A 22,453-nucleotide genomic window follows, 5' to 3' on the forward strand; every position below is an offset into this window, starting at 1 on the left:
TCATTGCAGTTCACAATGTTTTTCCATTGCAAAATTAACTTTGATTCGCTTGTAAAGAACTTTAATAGACTGCAGTACCTCCTCTGTTTTCAGAGTATAAATGATGGGGTTTAACATAGGGGGAATTGTTTGTGTTAGGACAGAGTTGATTATTCTAGCATTTGGATGAATGTATGTTGTAAGAGCAGTGATGTAAGTGCTGGTGATTGGCAGATAAAACATAGTCACTAAAATAAGATGAGAAGTGCATGTTTTCATAGCTTTCATTCGCTCACCACCATGTGAGATCTTCAGCAATGCAAAACCAATGCAAACATATGAGAATGTTATAAATAATAATGGAATGCCAAGCACAACAGCAGTGTAGAAATAGGCCATTATGCGATTAGGGGAATTATCATTACAAGCAAGTCTAAAGATGGGACCATGATCACAGAAATAGCTGTCAATTGTGGTAGATCTACAAAAAGACAGTCTAGTGATCAAGGCTACAACAACAGCCATAAAAGACAGAGAGAAAACCCACATAACACCAATGATCACAGTCATTGTAGTTTTGGTCACGATAGCTTGATACCTCAGAGGATAACATATAGCAATGACCCTGTCAAAGGCTAAAGCAAGCAGAGTAAGAGACTGCAGAATCAAAAAGGTAAAAACAAAAAACATGCTTGCCAGACAGTCTCCATAAGATATGTACTGGTTCTCAACCAGCAACATATCTGCATACTTAGGAATAAGAGCAGTGCTTCCACATAGATCAGACAAGGCCAAGTTGAAGACAGCTATATACTTTGCTGTGTGGAGAGTACGAGCCAGGTAAATAGTGCCCATTATAAAAGAATTCCCCAGAACCGTCACAGCATAAATAAAGCACATAAAGATATAGTAATACTTTGCATGTGGCATGTTGTAAAATCCACTGATGTAAAATGTGGAGGGACGAATAAATGTTGCATTTTCAAGGGACATGACAGAAGTCATGTTGGCAGGAAACTGGTCTTAAATAAACTGCAAGAAACAATAGTTGTAAAACTTTAAACTGCTTCTCATCACAATTCAAATAATCAATATAATTATGTGATTTACTAACACAATTAAATAATTAAAGTCTTGAGCACAAATAATCAGGAATAAAGGTCATTCAGTATGATCCAGAGTAGTTTGATACCTTTTGATGCTGAAGCTGAGTTTTAGTAGAGCTCAAACGTATTAATATCTGAGCTATGTTTATGTCATCCTCAAAAGCACACCCCCTGAATTCTCCATAGGCCAAGTAGTATGCTGAACTTGACAGAAATAGGGGAGAGTGGGGCATCTGTCTACATATTGTGGGATCAGTAGTCCACAATGTTACAAATTGCATACCAAATGAAAGAACTATGTCTCGATATGAATATATAAATGAATATATATAATATGAAATTATTATCTAAATCTTAAGATTAAATTCTAAATCTTGATATATCATTGAACTTAATTGCTGGGTCAAATCCAGGATTGGAGTAGGACTCAATAAAACAGTCCAATTACAACAGCTGGAAGTTGTTGTGTTTTAAATAAAACATTTCAAATAAAAAAGATCAAACAAAACTGCTAAAAAATAAATTATTTCCTTTAGGCTCTAAGTTACGTGAGCTCAACCTTTTCTAATCAGAGACATTGTCAGAAGCAGTTTGGCTCCATACAAACAAGACACATATTAATCTAATGAGTTGTCAAATGTTTCTTTTTGTAATAGTCTTTTATCTTCTGCAGTTTTTAATTGTTCCCCTTTGTTTCATCAGGAAAAAGATTGTGGTGTACCTGCATTTGTACTTCCAGTACCCCCATAACTAATGTGTCATTAAGCAGTTTTTTTATTTATTTGTGGGGAAACAGAGACAAATGCCCTCTGCAGCTACTTTGTGGCTAGAGCTGGCATTGGTGGGCAAGGGTGAAGTGGTGCTATTTGACAGGGCTGGGTTGGTGCTGGGACATGGCATGTCGGGGTTGTTGAACCCCTGTCACCTGAAAGCCACCCAGTGGATTTGCAGTGGGTTTGCAGCCAGAGAATATGCAATTGCCACAATGCCAGATATGACATAAATTGTCATAGTTTTCTTGGGTTGTTCCTAATGCAGGAATCAGACAATGTTATTGTGTTCCTCTTTAGCTGCATATAAACAGTTCTGGTGAAAGGTTGGAGCCTGTGTGAGCAATGAGGCAGGGCAAAGAGCATGATTCTAATATTTTGTTTGGCAACATTTAGTCCATCATTGGAAAGTTGTGATTAATCAGTAAGTTAGCCTGGTGTTTTCTTTGAACACATGATCAACAAGTGATGCAGAAAATTAAAATTGTATTTCCAGCCAGCAGGGCTTGTTTCTTCTTTGCTACCAGGTTATTACTGAAGTAATAGTGATTTCTCATCCAAGAAAACAGCAGACTAAATGTGATTGTTATAACCTACTGTCAAGTTAGTCAAGTCAAGTCGTCAGATTTTTTTATAGCAATTTTTTTACAACTGTTGTCACAAAGCAGCTTTACATGAATAGTGATTAATAAAAGACAGAGACAAAGAAGAAAGAAAAAATAATGTAAGACATGATGGATCAAAGACCCCCAGTGAGTAAGCCAACGGCGACAGTGGCAAGGAAAAACTTCCACAGAGCTGGAGGAAGAAACCTTGGGAGGAACCAAGACTCACATTAATGCGTAATATTTTAATTTTTCTGGCAGTGCAATCTTGGATACACACTACAGTCACAAGATGAATGACAACAATGTCCTTTTCTATATAAAGGTGGAGGCATAAGAAAACATATGGCTATTTTGGTAAAGTGCCATTTAACAACAGTAAGGGATCAATACAAAACATTGTTAAATGATTGTTTTGAAGATAATTTCACAAATGATAACAGTACTAAAGCTCACCTCCATTTGCCATTCAAACAAACAAGATGTTTTACAGGATTCCAATTTGCTAAAAAATTAGTGCTTCATTAAGTGCCTGATGAGATATTACCTGATATATGAAATAGCATAACATTTAAAGTAAAGAGTCTGTTTTAAAAATATAGTGAAAAGTGTAGTGTAAATGTATATATTTTCTTTAGTGAGTAAAAGCAACATAAAAAGATAAATTGTTTACTTAAACACAGTAACAAAGTACATTCATATTAGCATAAAGAAACTAGCATAAAGAAAACAAGGCATTTCACAGTAAGAATCAGATCAAGACTTAACTCTCTCAAGGCATAAGAAAATTTGTAATTGGGCAGGACCCTTCCCTGTTGTAAACAATGTAATTTCTGAGTGTCCTGTTTCTTTATCTTATTTCTGTCTTTTTGTTTGCATGTATCTACTAGCATAGTCTCTCAATGTTTCTGTTTGACTTTCTTTTTCTGGTATTTCTGGTATTTTACCACAGTATTAAACTATTGGTTCTCTGGTGCCTGTCATGGATTTTATTTAGGGAAAATGTAATGTTTGACTCTGGTACCCAGTAGTTGTTTCATGTTTTCAAACATGTTCCTTGCACTGGTGTCCACCCCTGCTATGGATCTGTTATGTGTACTTGAAGGACAAGAACAACCATGAGTGCTCAGAGCACTGTATTTAGGCTGTGTAAAGACATTTATTTAAAGATTCTTTGGTTGTCTCAGATTTTGTAATGTAAGATTTTGATGTAAACTAAAATGATGCTGCACAGAATGCAGTTTAGATGATTTTATTAATAATAATATAACAACAAAGTCTACATAATAAACTGTGATTCACTGTGATTTTTACCAGTTTACAAAAAGAAAAACCTTCATCAAACTACAGTTATTACAGACACATTTTAATTCTTCACATTTCTTTTCAAAGACTTTTCCTTTGCAGAGTTTACCTTGATTCGTTTGTGGAGTACTTTAATAGACTGTAATACCTCCTCTGTTTTCAGAGTATATATGATGGGGTTCAACATGGGCGGAATAGTTTGTGTTAAGACAGAGTTGATTATTCTAATATTTGGATGTAAGTATGTTGAAAGAGCAACAATATAAATGCTAGTGATTGGTAGATAAAACATAGCCACTAATATAAGGTGGGAAGTGCATGTTTTCATTGCTTTGATTCGCTGAACACCATGTGAGATCTTAAACAATGAACAACCAATACAAACATATGAGAATGCTATTAGTAACAATGGAATGCATAGTACAATGATAATACAAACATTGCCCATTGTGTAATTAGGAGATTTATCATTACAGGCTAGTCTATATACCGGCCCGTGATCACAGAAATAGCTGTCAACTGTTGTAGAGCCACAAAAAGACAGTCTGGTAATCAGAGCAACAAGAAGAGCAGTAACACACACAGAGAAAACCCACATAACCCCAATGATCCTTGCCATTGTAGTTTTGGTGACGATAGCATGATACCGCAGAGGAAAACATATAGCAATTACCCTGTCAAAGGCCAGAACTAACAGAGTAAGAGACTGCATGGCCATAAAGAGAAAAACAAAAAACATGCTTGCAAGACAGTCTGCATAAGATATGTACTGCTTCTCAAACAGAAACATATCTGCATACCTCGGGATAAGAGCAGAGCTTCCACACAGATCAGACACAGCCAAATTGAAGACAGCTATATACTTTGCTGTGTGGAGAGTACGAGCCAGGTAAATGGTGCCCATTATAAAAGAATTCCCCAGAACAGTCACAGCATACACAAAGCACATGAATATATAATAATATTTTGCATGTGGCACGTTGTAAAATCCATTGATGTAAAATGTGGAGGGGCGAATGAATGTTGCATTGTCATGGGACACAATAGAAGTCATATTAGTAGGAAATCGGCCCTGTATAAACTGTAAGAGAGAATCGTAATACGATCTAATAAAACATATGTAACAAGAGAACAAGATGTCAAACAACAACAATGCTTGGGATGCAATACCTTCTGCAACTGTAAATAGAATTTTATGGGAGATCAAACACATTTATTACTGACCTATGTTTACGTCACATCATACTTTGAGTGCACACCTCCAAAACATAAACCCATAGAGACAAGGTTGTACATTATTCGACTCTTTTTTTCACAAATAACAAAAAAAAAACAAGTTACATTTAAATGTAAGACAGAACAGTCTATGAAGTTTACATTTTAAATTACAGCATAACTACTTAATGTATGACCACAATTTTCTGTTCTTAAATGTGCATCTCTATGTGTATGACAGCCATTTTATTCCAGGCATTTCATCAAACAAAGCTGAGTTACCTGAATTTGCAGACTATGAATGGCAAAAAGTCACCCAACAGCAATGTGAAAGACTAGTGGAGAGCCTGCCAAGACATGAAAGCTGTGATTGGCAGTCAGTGTTATTTCACCATATTGATTCTTAAATGCTCTTGAAGTTCAAATATTTGTACTGTGTTGTTTAAATTTAAATAATAACTTCTTTGCCTTATAATTATTAAAATCATTTCTTTGCATCATTTGAGCAGTTGTGTTTTTCGTTTGTTTTTTTCTGTGCATTTTTTTTGTCTCACTCATACTCTGCCGCTGCTTTCACTGGGATCTGCTGTCTTTCTTGAAGGATCAGTATCCAGAAAATTAAAGCATGCCCATTTGAATACAAGTGTGCCCATCTTGAAACATACGCAGACTGATAATGATAATAATGTGATAATGATGACTAATGATGTAGACAACTGGGTAACTTAGTTGACAGGAAACATAATTGATAATTTCCCTATTTTGTCCCATAACTTCAGTAGAAGTTACCTATAACTTATAACAATGTTTGTAATATAGTTAATAGTCAATTCGTATACATGTGACAACATGCTATTATAGTCGAAATATTGAAAACAAATAAGAAGACCTTTCCCACAGCGCGTTCAATATGCCCACCACAGAGGAAAATTACATCATGTGATGCTGGTCACATGGTATTGGGATATCATTTTCTGTTGGTAACATAAATGACAAAACGTGCAGATATGAATAAATGAAGATATTCAAAGAAAAGTATTGTAAAATTATATTTTTCGTCAGAATTTAAAATTTTGCAATAAAAAAATAGCTGTTGTTGACTAATGTCTTTTTTACATTATGTTATGGCAAGGCTAACACATTAACATTTAAGCTCAGGCTAAGACACTAATAATTCATTCACGGGTAGGTGTAGGTAACATCTTTCTTTATGTAATTAGTGTCATACTGTACATATTTTAACTGAAATCTGTTTTCTGAATTCTACTGTCCTGCTGGAATTTTAGCATATTAGCAGCTTCCTGATGCTTATAATACGCGTCAGAACTGCGTGACACTGCATAGGCCAAGTCATATTTGTGTAAAAAAAACAGTACTATTACTCAGCTGCGAGAGTACATATGCTTCTGCAGTATATAATTTTAGTAAAATTCCACTTCCTGAGTGTAGTGTGAGTCCAGGAGCAAGAAATACTAGTTCTCCATAATTCTACTTCAAGGTGGAACGGTTAATATGAAAAAGAAGCCAGCTTCTTCATGCTAACTTACACTCTTGGTGTAGCACTTTGCTACAGTTATAATATAAAGAACTGAGTGCTTTATTTGACAGATTTGAAAGATTTCCGTCTTTATTTGACAGATATTTCGCAGTGAATATATACAGACAAGCATTCGAATGTGCTGTTATGAACTCATATTATACTATAAGGATTAAGCAGTAACCCTCATGTAAAAACAGGTTCAACTTGTATAGTGCTTGCTAAAAGGCTTTTTGAAGACTATGTCCACAGCAATAAACAGACCAGTTCCATTCAGACAGTAATTTTAAAAAGTTGGCATATAAATTACATAAAGCTAGACTTACAAAAATAAACTACTTTTTTGCACATGTTGTATTGCGCATAGCTCACAAAAAGTAATCTAATCTATCTTATGTGATTAACAATGCTTACAATAATCAGTCAGTCCACATTACAAGTACAGGTATAAATAAGAACCATATGTAAAATTATATTGCATGCTTTACATGTAAACGCATTCATGTACAACTAAATTTAGTATGATATAAAAAAGTGGTAATCTTACATAACCAAAATAATTTGATAAACTAAATGAAAAAACTGTTACGAGCCCTATGGTTTAATTGACTTGAAATGTTGGTTTAGATACATAAAATGAAACTAATGAGTAAATTGTAAGAATTTCTGTCTTATTTAGACACAGATACAATATTGATTTTATGGCCCCTTCCATTTTTCTGTGTACTAGTGCACCATTTCAGAAACAGTTTTTGTATTTCTTTGGACCTGAAAAAGTACATGAATGGGTTTACTAATGGTGGGAATAACCAATAAAACAACGTAAATGCAATTCTTTCATTGATATCAAATTTCACATTGGGTAGATAAGGCATTGTGAAAACAAAGAAACGAGGTACGTAATGGATGCAGATAATGCATAGCTGTGTGGCACAGGTAGAGAAGGCTTTCACTCTGCTTTGATTATTTGCTGTTCTAACCACACACACCACAATGTTGATGTAAAAGAAAATGATGACAATGAGAGTTAGGGCAATCACACACATAACTAAACAGGTGAAAATATAGCTCTGGAAGCTGACATCAGCGCAAACTAGATTATATAAAGACATTGTTTCACAGTAGCAATGAATAATACGGTTTGGTCCACAGAATGGCATCTGTGATGTCTGTATTGTAATAATGGCAGGGATAATCATGGAAATTGTCCATGAAAATCCTGTTAATAAGATCATAGTTCGATTGGTCATTAGCACAGGATATCTGAGGGGGAAGCAGATAGCCAGATATCGATCTAAAGCCATGGTCGTCATAACAAGAAAGTTTACGTTTGTAAAATAGTGGATAAGCAGTCTCTGCAGCATGCAAACATGGAAAGAAACTGACCCTTTATTAAACAAGTAACGGACAATTATTTTAGGCAGAACAACAGTGCAAAATCCAATATCTGCCAGCGCTAAATTGATCATGATGATATACATGGGCTTTTGCAGGCTTGGTTCAATCACAAACATCAGTACAAACACTGAATTACCCACAACCACAGTTACATAGATCCCCAAGAAAACTGCAGCAACCAGGTTGTAGTATTCTGTCCGTAGTCCAAGGAATCCCACAATGAAAAACTCTGTCACAACCGAAATGGCTGTCTGGTTTTTAGCTAACATGCTGAAAACAGAAGTAATCATGTCATTTTCTTACACAAAATGCACTGCTTCACCAGAACATATGCATGCACATTTGTTATATAGATTTAGTAGATTAAGCTATATTATGTGTTGTCTATTAAGCTATTAAGCTGAGTTGAAATTTAAAACCTATTTAAAAGTGTTAATACATATCGATTTGTGATGTAAAACATTTTCCTGATGATACTGTCACAAAACATAGTGATGACAAAATCATAATAAGGTCAGTGCCAGTAGTCTATTACATTCAAACTACATTATATCTATATTAAATGTATTGCATTTTTATTGTTAACACAAACAGAAAAAAATGTTAATTATGTATAAACTGCACAGAAAGAAGATATACCTCTCCATCCACTTGCTTGACTTTAATCTCTTTTTATGCCCTTGTCTTGGAGAGTCTGTAACAAAAAGTAAATATGTTCTCAAGCAACGGTAGCATAGAAAGTATGAAATTTTCACAATTATTAATTGTCATGTGTAGAGAGCAACTGAATGATCACCTTATCCTTATCTGTACTCAGAGAAGGATATGGATCTGTACCTACCTTCTGTTGCTGCACTTTCATATGTTCTTCCTCTCCAGTCTTATATAGGATGTGAAGACGAACCATATAGCAGTGCATCAGTTGTTTCATCAGGGTCTTTTCAATTGACCTCCTTTGAGAGTTATGAAAGTTTTTCCTGTTGCCATTTTAAAGAAACAAGGTTTTTATGTGACTGCTAGAATTTATTTGAAAGTCAAGTCAAGTCAAGTCAGATTTATTTGTATAGCGCTTTTTACAAATGTTGTCGTCACAAAGCAGCTTTACATAATTAGTACTTAATAAAGGACAGAGACAGAGAAGAAAGAAGAAATAACATGAAGGATCAAAGACCACCGTGAGCAAGCCAACGGCGACAGTGGCAAGGAAAAACTCCCTCAGAGCTGGAGGAAGAAACCTTGGGAGGAACCAAGACTCACAAGGGGGACCCATCCTCTTCTGGTCAGAACTATTTAAACATTAATGATAAAAATTACCAAACCAGATACAACAGAAAGTTAATAGTGGTGATATTAATAGTGGCAGACAGCCACGAGTCCATCTAGGTTTCAACACGGCCAACCAACAGGCAGCAGCGGCAGGCGGGAGAGCCGCCGGTTCGCCATGGGTGGTGGCGGGTGGGGCGGCCCGCTGGCCGGACTGGTAGGTGGCAGCTGGTTTGACGCAGGTAGAGGGGACCTCAGCGGGCAATCTTCCAGCAGGTCGGGCTGGGTGGCCAGACATTAAAAATCTATTGGAATCCTGTGAATAACTGCTGGCACAGCATACTCTATTCCCCCACACATTTATGTATGCCTGAGGTAATTTTAGAACTGTTATACTACTGTCACACTTTTTGAAATATATTTTTTGACAAGACTAGACAACTATATTCACCATTTGTGATGGAATTTGCTCTCAGCGTTTAACACAGCCGTGCAGTGAGCACACACATCAGTGATCAAACACACACAGTGACAATAAGCACATGTGCCCGGATCGGTGGGCAGCCATTGCTGCAGCACCCAGGGAGCAGAGAGGGTGAAGATGCCAACAGTGGCATCTTGCTGAGCCCCAGTATCAAACCAACAACTCTGGCATCAATAGCCCGGTGCTCTAACCACTGCCCCTTAAAACAGGACATAAGAAAACCTGATTGTCAGAAAAATGTAGAGTATGTTTACACCATGTAATAATATATTTTGGTAAACAAACATCATACTGAAAAACATGCAATACACATACTGCAAAAAATGAATATTGTTTTGCTCATAATTTGTTTATACTATAAAAAAAGTATGTCCATAATTGGACATTATGGCAAAGCCATAAGATTTTGAATGCATTTTATCGCAGCTTGTTGTAACCCAGAGTTCTGTTGACTTCTGTTGTTACTTATTTAAGGAAACCTACACCACATAAAGCCCATGTGAATGAAGTGTCAGCTTGTGAATGGTGGTAATGGTGAATAGTAGTCAAAGGGGTGAAAATAGCCAATAAAGGGGTAAAAAATGAGACAATCACTAGAAGCACCTTTTATAACCTTGTGCTGCTTTGTAGAAATCAATCATCTGCATTTTTTCGATCATCATACAGCCGCTTTGAAGAGCACAATGGGTTTGTTAGTGCAATGTTTCAAGAGTCAAAGAATTTGTTACAGACTAGAATTGCCATCAGTTAACAATTTTTTTAAATTAATCTTTTATTCCTCATTTACTATGGTTTCCTGGGCTTACTATGGTTTCCACAATGTGTTTAGCAATAACAGCCCTATATTGAACATACACTTCATGAGCAAGATATTAGAAAAAGTAGTATTCAACCAGCTTAACAACTTTTAATTAAAACAGAGAGTGCATTAACAAAAGTTAATGGTTTGCTGCTACAAACAGGTTCCAATTATGCTAAATTCTAGTGCAGCCTTCAGACAGAGTGATAATTTTGACCACTTCTCTGTCAGAGTCCACTCCTGAGGACACCCCTCACCACTCCTTACATTGCAGGGACAGTCTAAAGCTTAACTGAGCACTCTGAGATATTGTGAAAGACCTTAAATGCATAATTTCACATCTGTCACCTTCTTCAATTGACACCAAGAATAAACTAGTAGCTCCCCAGCCTGATCGAGGGATGAGCTAGAACGCACAAACCTATGCACACTGTTGATTGCATGTAGCATATTAGTCAAGTCAAGTCAAGTCAAATCTATTTGTATAGCGCTTTTTACAACTGTTGTTGTCACAATGCAGCTTTACAAAGTCAGTAATTAGTAAAAGAACAGAAAAAAATGAAGAAATTAGGCCATAAGCATGTAGCTAATTTCCTTATCTGTAATTTATCTGGTAACCAGTGCAGGGGGCAAGAGAATAGGACAATGTTAGCATTTTTACATTTATTATTTGTAAGGTCCTTGTTTAGTTTAGCTGATAAATAAAGCAATGAACATCAATACCATGCTTATGGATTATTTAGCCTGGTGGCAGCATATAAGAGTAAGTAGTAATGGACCCAGGATTGGTGTGGTTCTATGTCACTTTGCGAGCCCTCAGGTACTCTACAGCAAGCCTAATACAAGTCCCCCATAATAGAACTGGTGAAGCAGCCTTCATTACCTATGCCCTAAAACAGTGGAACATATAACCAAAAAGTATTAGAGAAGTGGCTCAGTGGACATTTTTAAATGGTTACTAAAAACATTTTCTTATTTTAACAGGATGTTTAATGTGCAACTTCATTAACCTTTTTTATCCATTCTGTTTAATTACAGTTCTATTATTATTTAATAAATATTAATATGATTTTCCCCTTTTATATTTATTTTGTTTGAGTGGTCTGTCCTGTCTATTACTCCTTTTTAACATCTATTTTTTTCCTCTTTATTCCTTCTCTTTGTACTGTAAAGCACTTTGGCCTGCGTCCTTCATGTATGAAATGCTCTATGTAAATAAAGTATTAATAATAATAATAATAATAATAATAATAATAATCACCAAATCATTGCCAATATAACAGGAACACAACCTTTATAAAGCCCCACAGTATTGGGCTATGGAGCAGTGGAACTTATTTTTCCAGACATTATAACATTACCAGTACCTGACATCACTAAAGCTCTCATGGCCAAATGGCATCAAATCCTCACAGCAATGTTAAAATATCTAGTTTAAGAAAAATAGATGCTGTTACTGGAGCAAAGGGAAAACAAGCTCCCTATTATTACCCTTGATTTCAAAAGCATATCTGAAGAAGCAGGTGTCCATAAACCTTTTAGATATATAGTGTAATTAACAATTTCTCAGATAGTAAATACAATGACAATTAAAAAAGAAGTAACTGACAAACAGTTTGACTGATTTACTGGTTTACTGATTTACAGATCAGACAACTCACACAATAAATGTTTTATTAAAACTACAATCAGACAGAGATAACCTGGTATTGTTTCAATACAAAAAAATGAATACGTGCAAAACTTTCAAAAACTGTAATTTCTCCTGGGTTGATAGTATTGTGACAGACTTATGTTATTATATTATCATCAATTTTCAGCAGACCACAAACTGCAGTAAAACTATGATTTCATCTTGTTCCAGATGCATTGTTGTTTAAAAAGTAATAAGGAGATAAAAGTAATGTCTTTGTAGATGAGATGATATGTATATACAAAGACAAATACATTAGAGCTATTAAATGCATTCCTTATAATGAATTACTACAACAAAATACACATCACCTCCACAAAGGCCTACATAGTGATGATGCGCTATACATATTTATTGCAAAACTGAACAAATATAAATCATTTATTATTAGACTCTTGTTTATTTTTAAATCACAAATGTGTTTTATGTATGTATTTTATACATTTTATTTCGAAATAGCCACAACATTAATTTCCTGGCTTATTCCATTTTTATGAGTGCACCATTTAAACAGCAGAAGACGAATTTCTTTGGTTCTAAAGTAATATATGAATGGGTTTACAAGTGGTGGAAAAAATCCATAAAACATGGTGACAGCAAGTTTTTGATCTATATTCATGTTAAAGTTGGGCATATAAGGTATAAAATACACAAAGAGGCGAGGAATAAAATATATACCAATGATACACAACTGTGTGGCACAGGTAGAGAAGGCTTTTAGCCTGGCCTGATTATTAGCTGTTCTGATAACAGATGACCCAATGCTGATGTAGGAGAAAATTATAAAAGAAAAAGGTAAAAGAAGTACAATTGAAGCCACTGTAGTTGAAATATACTTCTGTAAGTTAACATCTCCACAAGCTAAACTGTTCATAGACACAGAGTCACAGTAGCACTGAATAATTAAATTGGAACCACAAAAGACCATCCTTCCAGTCTGGATAGTACTAATACTAGGAGGGATCATTGCTGACACCCAAGAAAGCCCAGATAGAAGGCTCATAGTTCTGTTGGTCATGAGTGAAGGGTATCGGAGTGGGAAACAGATGGCCAGATAACGATCTAAAGCCATGGTCATCAATATAAAAGAGTTCAGGGTACCAAAATAGTGGATAAACTGTCTCTGTATTAGACAAACATAGAATGAAATATAGCCATTGTTGAACCAGTAGCGAGAGATTATTTTAGGCAAAGCAACAGTGCTGAATCCGATATCAGACAGAGCTAGGCTCAACATAGTGATATACATAGGCTTCTGGAGTTTTGGTGCAATAGCAAAGGATAGAACCAAAACTGAATTCCCCAATACAGTTGTCACATAAATGACCAAAAAAAATGCAGCCAGTAAGTTAAAGTACTCAGGCTGAAGTCCTGGGAAGCCAACGATGAAAAACTCTGTTACAACGGTTAGTGCACTTCTGTTTTCTTGTGGCATACTGAAAACATAAGGGGGGAAAAACACAGAAAACTTAGCATATAAATGATAATCATATACGTGACAAGCATATAAGTGATAAGCATATAAGATCAACTATATTATAGTGCATATATGTGCATATATATAGCATTCATGTATTTGTGTATTACTTGCATTAGAATACCTCATCACTCTTGTCTATAATATCCACTCTTTATTAAGGCATGACAGTGACTAACTCGTCTCACCTCTCTCACTGCTCTTTGTTTCACTTGCTGTTCAGTCTTTTATAGTAGAGAAAACTCTTCTTGCTCTATACAGTCCTCACCTCTGGGGAACCTATTTATGACACAACTCATTTGGCTTTGATCTGCTGACGTCAGTGTTAGCATGTTAAGCACCAGTTCCATTTAACAAAGATTAAATACAGCCTCTTAAATAAAGTTATTGCCCTAAATATATCAGAAGATATATTTCCGATCCCCGATCCCCTTATTTCCGATCCCCAGATTCTCTTTAAGTACTGTTCAAGGGATTTGGCCCTGGCAGGTATCAAAAATTGCATCAGATCCATAACCATAATGATTGAGTTTGACAGTGTTTGACAAAAGGATGTGTGACTAAGGTAGGACACCGCATAAAATTTTTTTTTGACATACGTACAAAAAAACAGTGCAGATCTGTCGTGTGCAAAAGTTAAGTGACGACATACAACCAGCTGAATGAATAAAGAAATCAATTGGATGTTTTTTTGTCTTGCACACTTCTCATAAAATGAAACTTGCACAGTTTCTGATGATGTGTGTACTTTGACATCAACTGTGGCAAGAGCTACCGGTGGGCCCTTGGCATATTAGGATGGTTGGATACTTTATGTTTTTTGCAGCCTGTTTTTGAGCTGAACATGGCCTGATATGACCATGTTGGCAGTTGTTTTAAATTTACATTTACATTTAAGGCATTTAGCAAACACTCTTATCCAGAGCAACTTACAAAAGTCCCTTCTGTAATCTTATTGGTTAATGTTTGCAGACGATATGCTGCACCTGATTCTAATTTTAGGCATAATTTCTTCTGTGATAATAATACACTTTTGAAGAAAATCAAAAAAAAAAAATATATTATCACCTAAGATGACTTGAAAAGTCATTTAAAAGTTCAATCCAATCATTTCAAAACAAATCTGTCAGGGGCCCAGAGTGGTCCAGAGATGCTGTCACTATGATTAGAGGGTCGCTGGTTGAAATCCCAGTCATGCTGCTAGCCATTGAACAATTGGCATTGTTCTCTCTGTGTTGGTTGCCCGGTGATGTTGCTTCGGCAGCAGAAATGTGAGGTTTGACTGTGCGCACATTGGGTGGTCCACTCTTATTAGTGTCAGGGTCATTTCAATAGAGGTCATTGAAATAGCCAATGTTGTACATTTAAATTATGTGAGGGAAGCCACTTCTGTACAATTTCACCAAAGTGTGTTTTTAACCATTTTTAATTGGTTCCCATTGCTCTATTCTTGGTATAATTTTTAAGTAGTAACAAGGGTGAGATGTCTTACCTTTTTTCTCACAAGTGTTCTAAAGAGGGTTGTTGCCTCCAAGACTTTCTGAACCCTAATAACCTTTTAGAGACTTCTCCTGTCATGATCTCTAATGATCTCCATCTTTCCTATTGAATCTGCTTTGGCATATATTCTACTTCTACTTGACCATAGTGCAGTATTTGATCAAATCAATCATTCATATCTTTCTTTTTTTTAATTATTGCTTTTTTAAATTCTTATTTATATTGTGTATATAGTGCAAATTATTTATCTACATTTTTGTAACTGAGTGTCTTGCTATCCCTTCCTGCTGTGACACTGAGAATTTCCCCACTGTGGGACTAATAAAGGATTATCTTATCTTATCTTATCTTATCTTATCTTATCTTATCTTTCCACTGCTGCTCTTACTTTTACTGTCCTATCCTGTTCATTCAGTTCTATTGAGAGAATCTTATTACCCATAAAGAAATCTGCCCACATAACTCATATCCTCTGCCAGTTACACTGGCTACTCATAACAGAATGTGAGCTGTAAAGTTCTGCAGAGAGTTTAGTGATTAGAGTTTAGGCTGTCACCTATGGTGGCAGGTCATTTAATGCAACTGCCCCCACCCTCTGGAACTCCTTACCTTCTTAGAAATGCTGCCGTACATCTTTTTCTACCTTTATTTCTATCTGAATATTTTCATTATCTCTCAACTGGTAATGAGGCATAACAAGCATTTTCCAGATGGGCAGATGTTCCTTGGGGTCAACATAATTTTTATTTAAAAACTATGGGTCAGTGAACCACACATAAAACTTAATTTTCTATAGTGACACTGTGCTGGTACAGTCACCACTCTTAGTAGGCCCCATTCCTCTCCGCTCTATGTTTCTTGTGTCAGATGCAATGGTTTAGAGCCAAGCATCTGTGGTGGGATCATGGCATCAAAATGGACGAACCATAATGTAAAAATTTTAGAGGAGGGATAGAGTGACCAAGACAGGGCAATGGGACAGAGTGAACAGGAGCAGAGAGAGAGAGTGAATTTAATGATATATTAGGGAGCTAAGCTATTAAGATATGCAGTCTTCCTATGTATACATTTAATTCTGAAGACAATACAGTTGAACCTGGGTGATATATCAAAGCAGATGACAACAAATTGTCTATAAACCTCTAAACCTACACTTGTGATAAAGCTATCAGTTTATACCTAACCCTTATAGTCTTTATTATTTATTGTCACATCCAATGTACTGGTGTCACTGTTCAATTACTTCTTGCACTGTAACACACTTTGCCAGGCTTTGATATGCAACCAAATTGGGTCAGTGTTATTGACAGAGACAGTGATTAAAACTAAACAAGACAATAAGGAATTGTCATTAAGAAATGTTTTTCAAAGACTAGACATGAGCTGCTTTGAGTAACTATGACAGTCTCATCACTTTTGCGTGTTTATTGAGTGAGCACAATCCCTCAGGAACTGCCTCCTGTCAGACTGGTTCTCTGGGTCTGTCAGGCATCTTTGGAGAATAAATTAAGGGCACATTGCATGTGCTCAGAGTGTGTTCATTCCCACAGGGATACTCAGACACACTGTCAATGTTTCCCAAATACCTGTCATTGGGACATTGTTTTTTTGTGCCTTAAATGATGCAACACATAGACCTTACAATACCTAACACAACTAAATAAGGATCAATCATTTTTAATAATAGTTAATGGATGAAGTCCAGTAATCCAATAAAACAAATATGTCAAAGCTTATTTGTATAATACCCAGATAAAGATGTGAAAATCAAAATAAGCAAAAAAATATATAACACAAGATAACACAGAATAGCAAAGTCAATAAGAGAACCTGACCAGAGCTTGAACACTCCGCAGTGCGTAGGCCACAATATTGCCTTGATTTGTATGCAGGTCCCTCTTTCTGGCAGTGCTCAAGTGCAGAATAAATTGTGGTCTCAGGTGCTTTCCTTCCCCACTGAGATTAATCACGGCCACTGATTAAATCTCCAATACTCTAATGTTTTACCTGTGGTAATAGATTTTATCATTATTACTTTGGGGAGAAAGGATATGGAAACTTTTCTTGATATGTAAGCAAGTTGGCAATGGGTTAGACGTGTTCATATGAGGCCCGATAGATGTAGGTTGCCAGGGTTAATATACTTTTAACTATTATGCACTGATGCCTTGGTATCTAAGCAAACATAAAGCACAGTTCAGCAGACCCTAAAAACATTAATGTGTTTTGCAACCAGCTAGGAGTCTTTTAATTGTTGTAGTTGGGATCATTCTTTGCAGTAGGCCTTTAATTTATTTAAAGAGATTCTTGGGTCATCTTGTAAATCTTGCTCTTTGAGGTTAGTCTTGCTCTTTGGGGTTAAATTGATACTGCCACCACCATGCTTCACAGTGAGGATGGTGTGTTTGTGGTGATGTGAAGTGTTTGGTGTCTGCCAAAGGTAGTGTCCAGGCTGATGCCCAAAACGCATCAGACCAAAGAATCAGTTGACCTTGGAGTCTCCTACATGCCTTTGGGTGAACTGTAGTCGAGATTTAATTATCTTTGTCCCTGTCCCAAAAATGCTTTGATTAGTTAAAAACCTGATCAGCAGTTCTTCTACAAAGTAGTCATAGGTGTCTTGGTGGAGTACCTCACTAATCTTCTTCTTGCATGGTGACTCAGTTTGTGAGGATGTCCTGCTCTAGACAAATTTATACATATTATACATGTTTAACACATATTTCTAATGATGGATGTAACTGAACTGGTGTTTTGGAGTTTTTAAAACGCCACCCTCTCACTTTTCAATAAACTCAGAGTTGCTTGGAGTGTTATTGATGTTACCCAGGGGTGGACTGGAATAAAAAAACGTCCCTGGCATTTTGGATCAGACCAGCCCACCACATTTGATAACGCACACAGTTTCAGTTTTCAGTCTTTTTGGCCACTTGAATGTGTATTGAATGTTTATACCACATTTCTTGTCTCTAGCCACCTAGGCTACAAAGAAACGGACCAAAACACATTTCTTCAGGCCTAAAAAGTTTCTTAGTGTGGGTCTACTAGTTAAGCAAATAATAGTCTAATAATGAAATCAAAATGCTGCCAGCGGACTTACTTTTCATGTTGGTGAGTGGTGACTTTACAAATATGCCTACAATTATTGGATTGTCTTGTAAAGAGGCACAAAGCTGCATCGGCATAACATAGACAATACACAAAATGAAAAAAAAGTGTGATTTCCTTTCATTGTCCCTAACCACCTGCATAAAAACTGCATAACATTTTTCCAGGGCCAAAAAGTAGCCTAGGCTTGGCTTAGTCTACTACTCTGCTAAACGTCTGTAATTTTGGCACATTTGGCAGCGTTTGCTTTCGCAGTATTGCTTTTTTTTAATTATTGCTTTTTTAAATTCTTATTTATATTGTGTATATAGTGCAAATTATTTATCTACATTTTTGTAACTGAGTGTCTTGCTATCCCTTCCTGCTGTGACACTGAGGATTTCTCCACTGCGGGACTAATAAAGGATTATCTTATCTTATCTTATCTTATCTTTCCACTGTTGCTCTTACTATTACTGTCCTATCCTGTTCATTCAGTTCTATTAAGAGAATCTTATTACCCATAAAGAAATCTGCCCACATAACTCATATCCTCTGCCAGTTACACTGGCTACTCATAACAGAATGTGAGCTGTAAAGTTCTGCTGAGAGTTTAGTGATTAGAGTTTAGGCTGTCACCTATGGTGGCAGGTCATTTAATGCTACTGTCCCCACCCTCTGGAACTCCTTACCTTCTTAGAAATGCTGCCGTACATCTTTTTCTACCTTTATTTCTATCTGAATATTTCCATTCTCTCTCAACTGGTAATGAGGCATAACAAGCATTTTCCAGATGGGCAGATGTTCCTTGGGGTCAACATAATTCTTATATAAAAACTATGGGTCAGTGAACCACACATAAAACTTAATTTTCTATAGTGACACTGTGCTGGTACAGTCACCACTCTTAGTAGGCCCCATTCCTCTCCGCTCTGTGTTTCTTGTGTCAGATGCAATGGTTTAGAGCCAAGAATCTGTGGTGGGATCATGGCATCAAAATGGACAAACCATAATGTAAAAATTTTTAAATCTAGAGGAGGGATAGAGTGACCAAGACAGGGCAATGGGACAGAGTGAACAGGAGCAGAGAGAGAGTGAATTTAATGATATATTAGGGAGCTAAGCTATTAAGATATGCAGTCTTCCTATGTATACATTTAATTCTGAGTACAGACAATACAGTTGAACCTGGGTGATATAACAAAGCAGATGACAACAAATTGTCTATAAACCTCTAAACCTACACTTGTGATAAAGCTATCAGTTTATACCTAACCCTTATAGTCTTTATTATTTAATGTCACATCCAATGTACTGGTGTCACTGTTCAATTACTTCTTGCACTGTAACACACTTTGCCAGGCTTTGACATGCAACCTAATTGGGTCAGTGTTATTGACAGAGACAGTGATTAAAACTAAACAAGACCATAAGGAATTGTCATTAAGAAATGTTTTTCAAAGACTAGACATGAGCTGCTTTGAGTAACTATGACAGTCTCATCACTGTTGCGTGTTTATTGAGTGAGCACAATCCCTCAGGAACTGCCTCCTGTCAGACTGGTCAGGCATCTTTGGAGAATAAATTAAGGGCACATTGCATGTGCTCAGAGTGTGTTCATTCCCACAGGGATACTCAGACACACTGTCAATGTTTCCCAAAGACCTGTCATTGGGACATTGTTTTTTTTTTGTGCCTTAAATGATGCAACACATAGACCTTACAATACCTAACACAACTAAATAAGGATCAATCATTTTTAATAATAGTTAATGGATGAAGTCCAGTAATCCAATAAAACAAATATTTCAAAGCTTATTTGTATAATACCCAGATAACGATGTAAAAAATCAAAATAAGCAAAAAAATATATAACACAAGATAACACAGAATAGCAAAGTCAATAAGAGAACCTGACCAGAGCTTGAACACTCCGCAGTGCGTAGGCCACAATATTGCCTTGATTTGTATGCAGGTCCCTCTTTCTGGCAGTGCTCAAGTGCAGAATAAATTGTGGTCTCAGGTGCTTTCCTTCCCCACTGAGATTAATCACGGCCACTGATTAAATCTCCAATACTCTAATGTTTTACCTGTGGTAATAGATTTTATCATTATTACTTTGGGGAGAAAGGATATGGAAACTTTTCTTGATATGTAAGCAAGTTGGCAATGGGTTAGACGTGTTCATATGAGGCCCGATAGATGTAGGTTGCCAGGGTTAATATACTTTTAACTATTATGCACTGATGCCTTGGTATCTAAGCAAACATAAAGCACAGTTCAGCAGACCCTAAAAACATTAATGTGTTTTGCAACCAGCTAGGAGTCTTTTAATTGTTGTAGTTGGGATCATTCTTTGCAGAAGGCCTTTAATTTATTTAAAGAGATTCTTGGGTCATCTTGTAAATCTTGCTCTTTGAGGTTAGTCTTGCTCTTTGGGGTTAAATTGATACTGCCACCACCATGCTTCACAGTGAGGATGGTGTGTTTGTGGTGATGTGAAGTGTTTGGTGTCTGCCAAAGGTAGTGTCCAGGCTGATGCCCAAAACGCATCAGACCAAAGAATCAGTTGACCTTGGAGTCTCCTACATGCCTTTGGGTGAACTGTAGTCGAGATTTAATTATCTTTGTCCCTGTCCCAAAAATGCTTTGATTAGTTAAAAACCTGATCAGCAGTTCTTCTACAAAGTAGTCATAGGTGTCTTGGTGGAGTACCTCACTAATCTTCTTCTTGCATGGTGACTCAGTTTGTGAGGATGTCCTGCTCTAGACAAATTTATACATATTATACATGTTTAACACATATTTCTAATGATGGATGTAACTGAACTGGTGTTTTGGAGTTTTTAAAACGCCACCCTCTCACTTTTCAATAAACTCAGAGTTGCTTGGAGTGTTATTGATGTTACCCAGGGGTGGACTGGAATAAAAAAACGTCCCTGGCATTTTGGATCAGACCAGCCCACCACATTTGATAACGCACACAGTTTCAGTTTTCAGTCTTTTTGGCCACTTGAATGTGTATTGAATGTTTATACCACATTTCTTGTCTCTAGCCACCTAGGCTACAAAGAAACGGACCAAAACACATTTCTTCAGGCCTAAAAAGTTGTGGGTCTACTAGTTAAGCAAATAATAGTCTAATAACGAAATCAGAATGCTGCCAGCGGACTTACTTTTCATGTTGGTGAGTGGTGACTTTACAAATACGCCTACAATTATTGGATTGTCTTGTAAAGAGGCACAAAGCTGCATCGGCATAACATTACATTACACAAAATGAAAAAAAAAGTGTGATTTTCTTTCATTGTCCCTAACCTCTGTCATGCTGGCTAAGCTAGACATGGACGGGTGAACACTCGCAGGGACGGTGCGATGCATGATAACGTTTCATTCAAATTAACAAGGGGAAAACACAAGAGTGCAGCAATATTGGAGAGGGATAAACAAGACAAACGTGACAAACTAATGCGGGCAAAACCTGAAGGCCACCTGAGGCTGGTAGGCAGCCAGGGAGCAACGCGAGGCTGGGCCACCCTAATGGAGGGGGAAGCCAAATACAGGAACCCAAACCGCGCTCGTCAGGCGCTGATAAACTTACGTGACTAGAGTGCAAAGGAACCGGACGCCGAATCTCACTGGCGACTGAACGATAGAGCATACACTACCGAAACCCGTAGACTCTCCTAGAAGTCTCATGAACGTGAGGCCAACATAATTCTAGTTCAATTCAACATAATTAGTAATTCTCGGCCCAGTAATTCTCAGCCATTAGCGTTTGCTCCCCTTTAGTACCCCAGCTCTCAGGTGACCCAAATCAGAACTAATAATGGGAAACGGGTGTCAACGTAAAAGTCCTTGAACATGAAGCCTGTGGTCCGCGGATCCGAGACGCCCGGTCGCCGGCCAGTAACCTGCGGAGCATGAATCCCCATGAAAGTGCCACGCCAGCCAGGCGTGCCGGGAGTGACAGCCAAAGACACGAGGGCACGGCACCAGTGGAGAGGCGGCCATCCCGGAGGCGACCACGGAGCCCAGGGACCGGCCTACTCGAGCTACGCCCGTGAAGAACCCGCCGTCGTGCGGGGCCAACCACACCCCTCCCAGACCATGAAGCGCTGCGCCCGGCCCCCGCACCCATGCGAACCCAGCCACCACCTGACTGCGTGGATGGGGGTCCCTCGCCTCCGCAGGCTATGGTGGCGAGTCCGTCGGGGTTGCCTCGTCCCGGGGCC

General features: G+C 37.3%; 4 protein-coding genes across 4 annotated transcripts; all 4 read right to left on the reverse strand.

Annotated features, from left to right (window-relative positions):
• LOC140536542 (olfactory receptor 1M1-like) lies at nucleotides 1-984 on the reverse strand. The gene has a single exon (XM_072658412.1). The coding sequence runs from the start codon at nucleotides 982-984 to the stop codon at nucleotides 1-3; it is 984 nt and encodes a 327-aa protein (XP_072514513.1).
• A 2,842-nt stretch (nucleotides 985-3,826) lies between these two features.
• On the reverse strand, nucleotides 3,827-4,837 carry LOC140536582 (olfactory receptor 1N2-like). Its single transcript, XM_072658464.1, has one exon. The coding sequence runs from the start codon at nucleotides 4,817-4,819 to the stop codon at nucleotides 3,827-3,829; it is 993 nt and encodes a 330-aa protein (XP_072514565.1). The 5' UTR covers nucleotides 4,820-4,837.
• A 2,351-nt stretch (nucleotides 4,838-7,188) lies between these two features.
• Nucleotides 7,189-8,184, reverse strand: LOC140537030 (olfactory receptor 2AT4-like). Its single transcript, XM_072659178.1, has one exon. It carries the CDS (start codon nucleotides 8,182-8,184, stop codon nucleotides 7,189-7,191), a length of 996 nt encoding a protein of 331 aa, XP_072515279.1.
• Nucleotides 8,185-12,599: 4,415 nt separating this feature from the next.
• Nucleotides 12,600-13,589, reverse strand: LOC140536881 (olfactory receptor 1E16-like). The gene has a single exon (XM_072658946.1). The coding sequence runs from the start codon at nucleotides 13,587-13,589 to the stop codon at nucleotides 12,600-12,602; it is 990 nt and encodes a 329-aa protein (XP_072515047.1).
• Between the last annotated feature and the right edge of the window lie 8,864 nt (nucleotides 13,590-22,453).

The sequence above is a fragment of the Salminus brasiliensis genome, chromosome 16, assembly GCF_030463535.1.
Source record: "Salminus brasiliensis chromosome 16, fSalBra1.hap2, whole genome shotgun sequence".
Taxonomy (NCBI): Eukaryota; Metazoa; Chordata; class Actinopteri; order Characiformes; family Bryconidae; genus Salminus; species Salminus brasiliensis.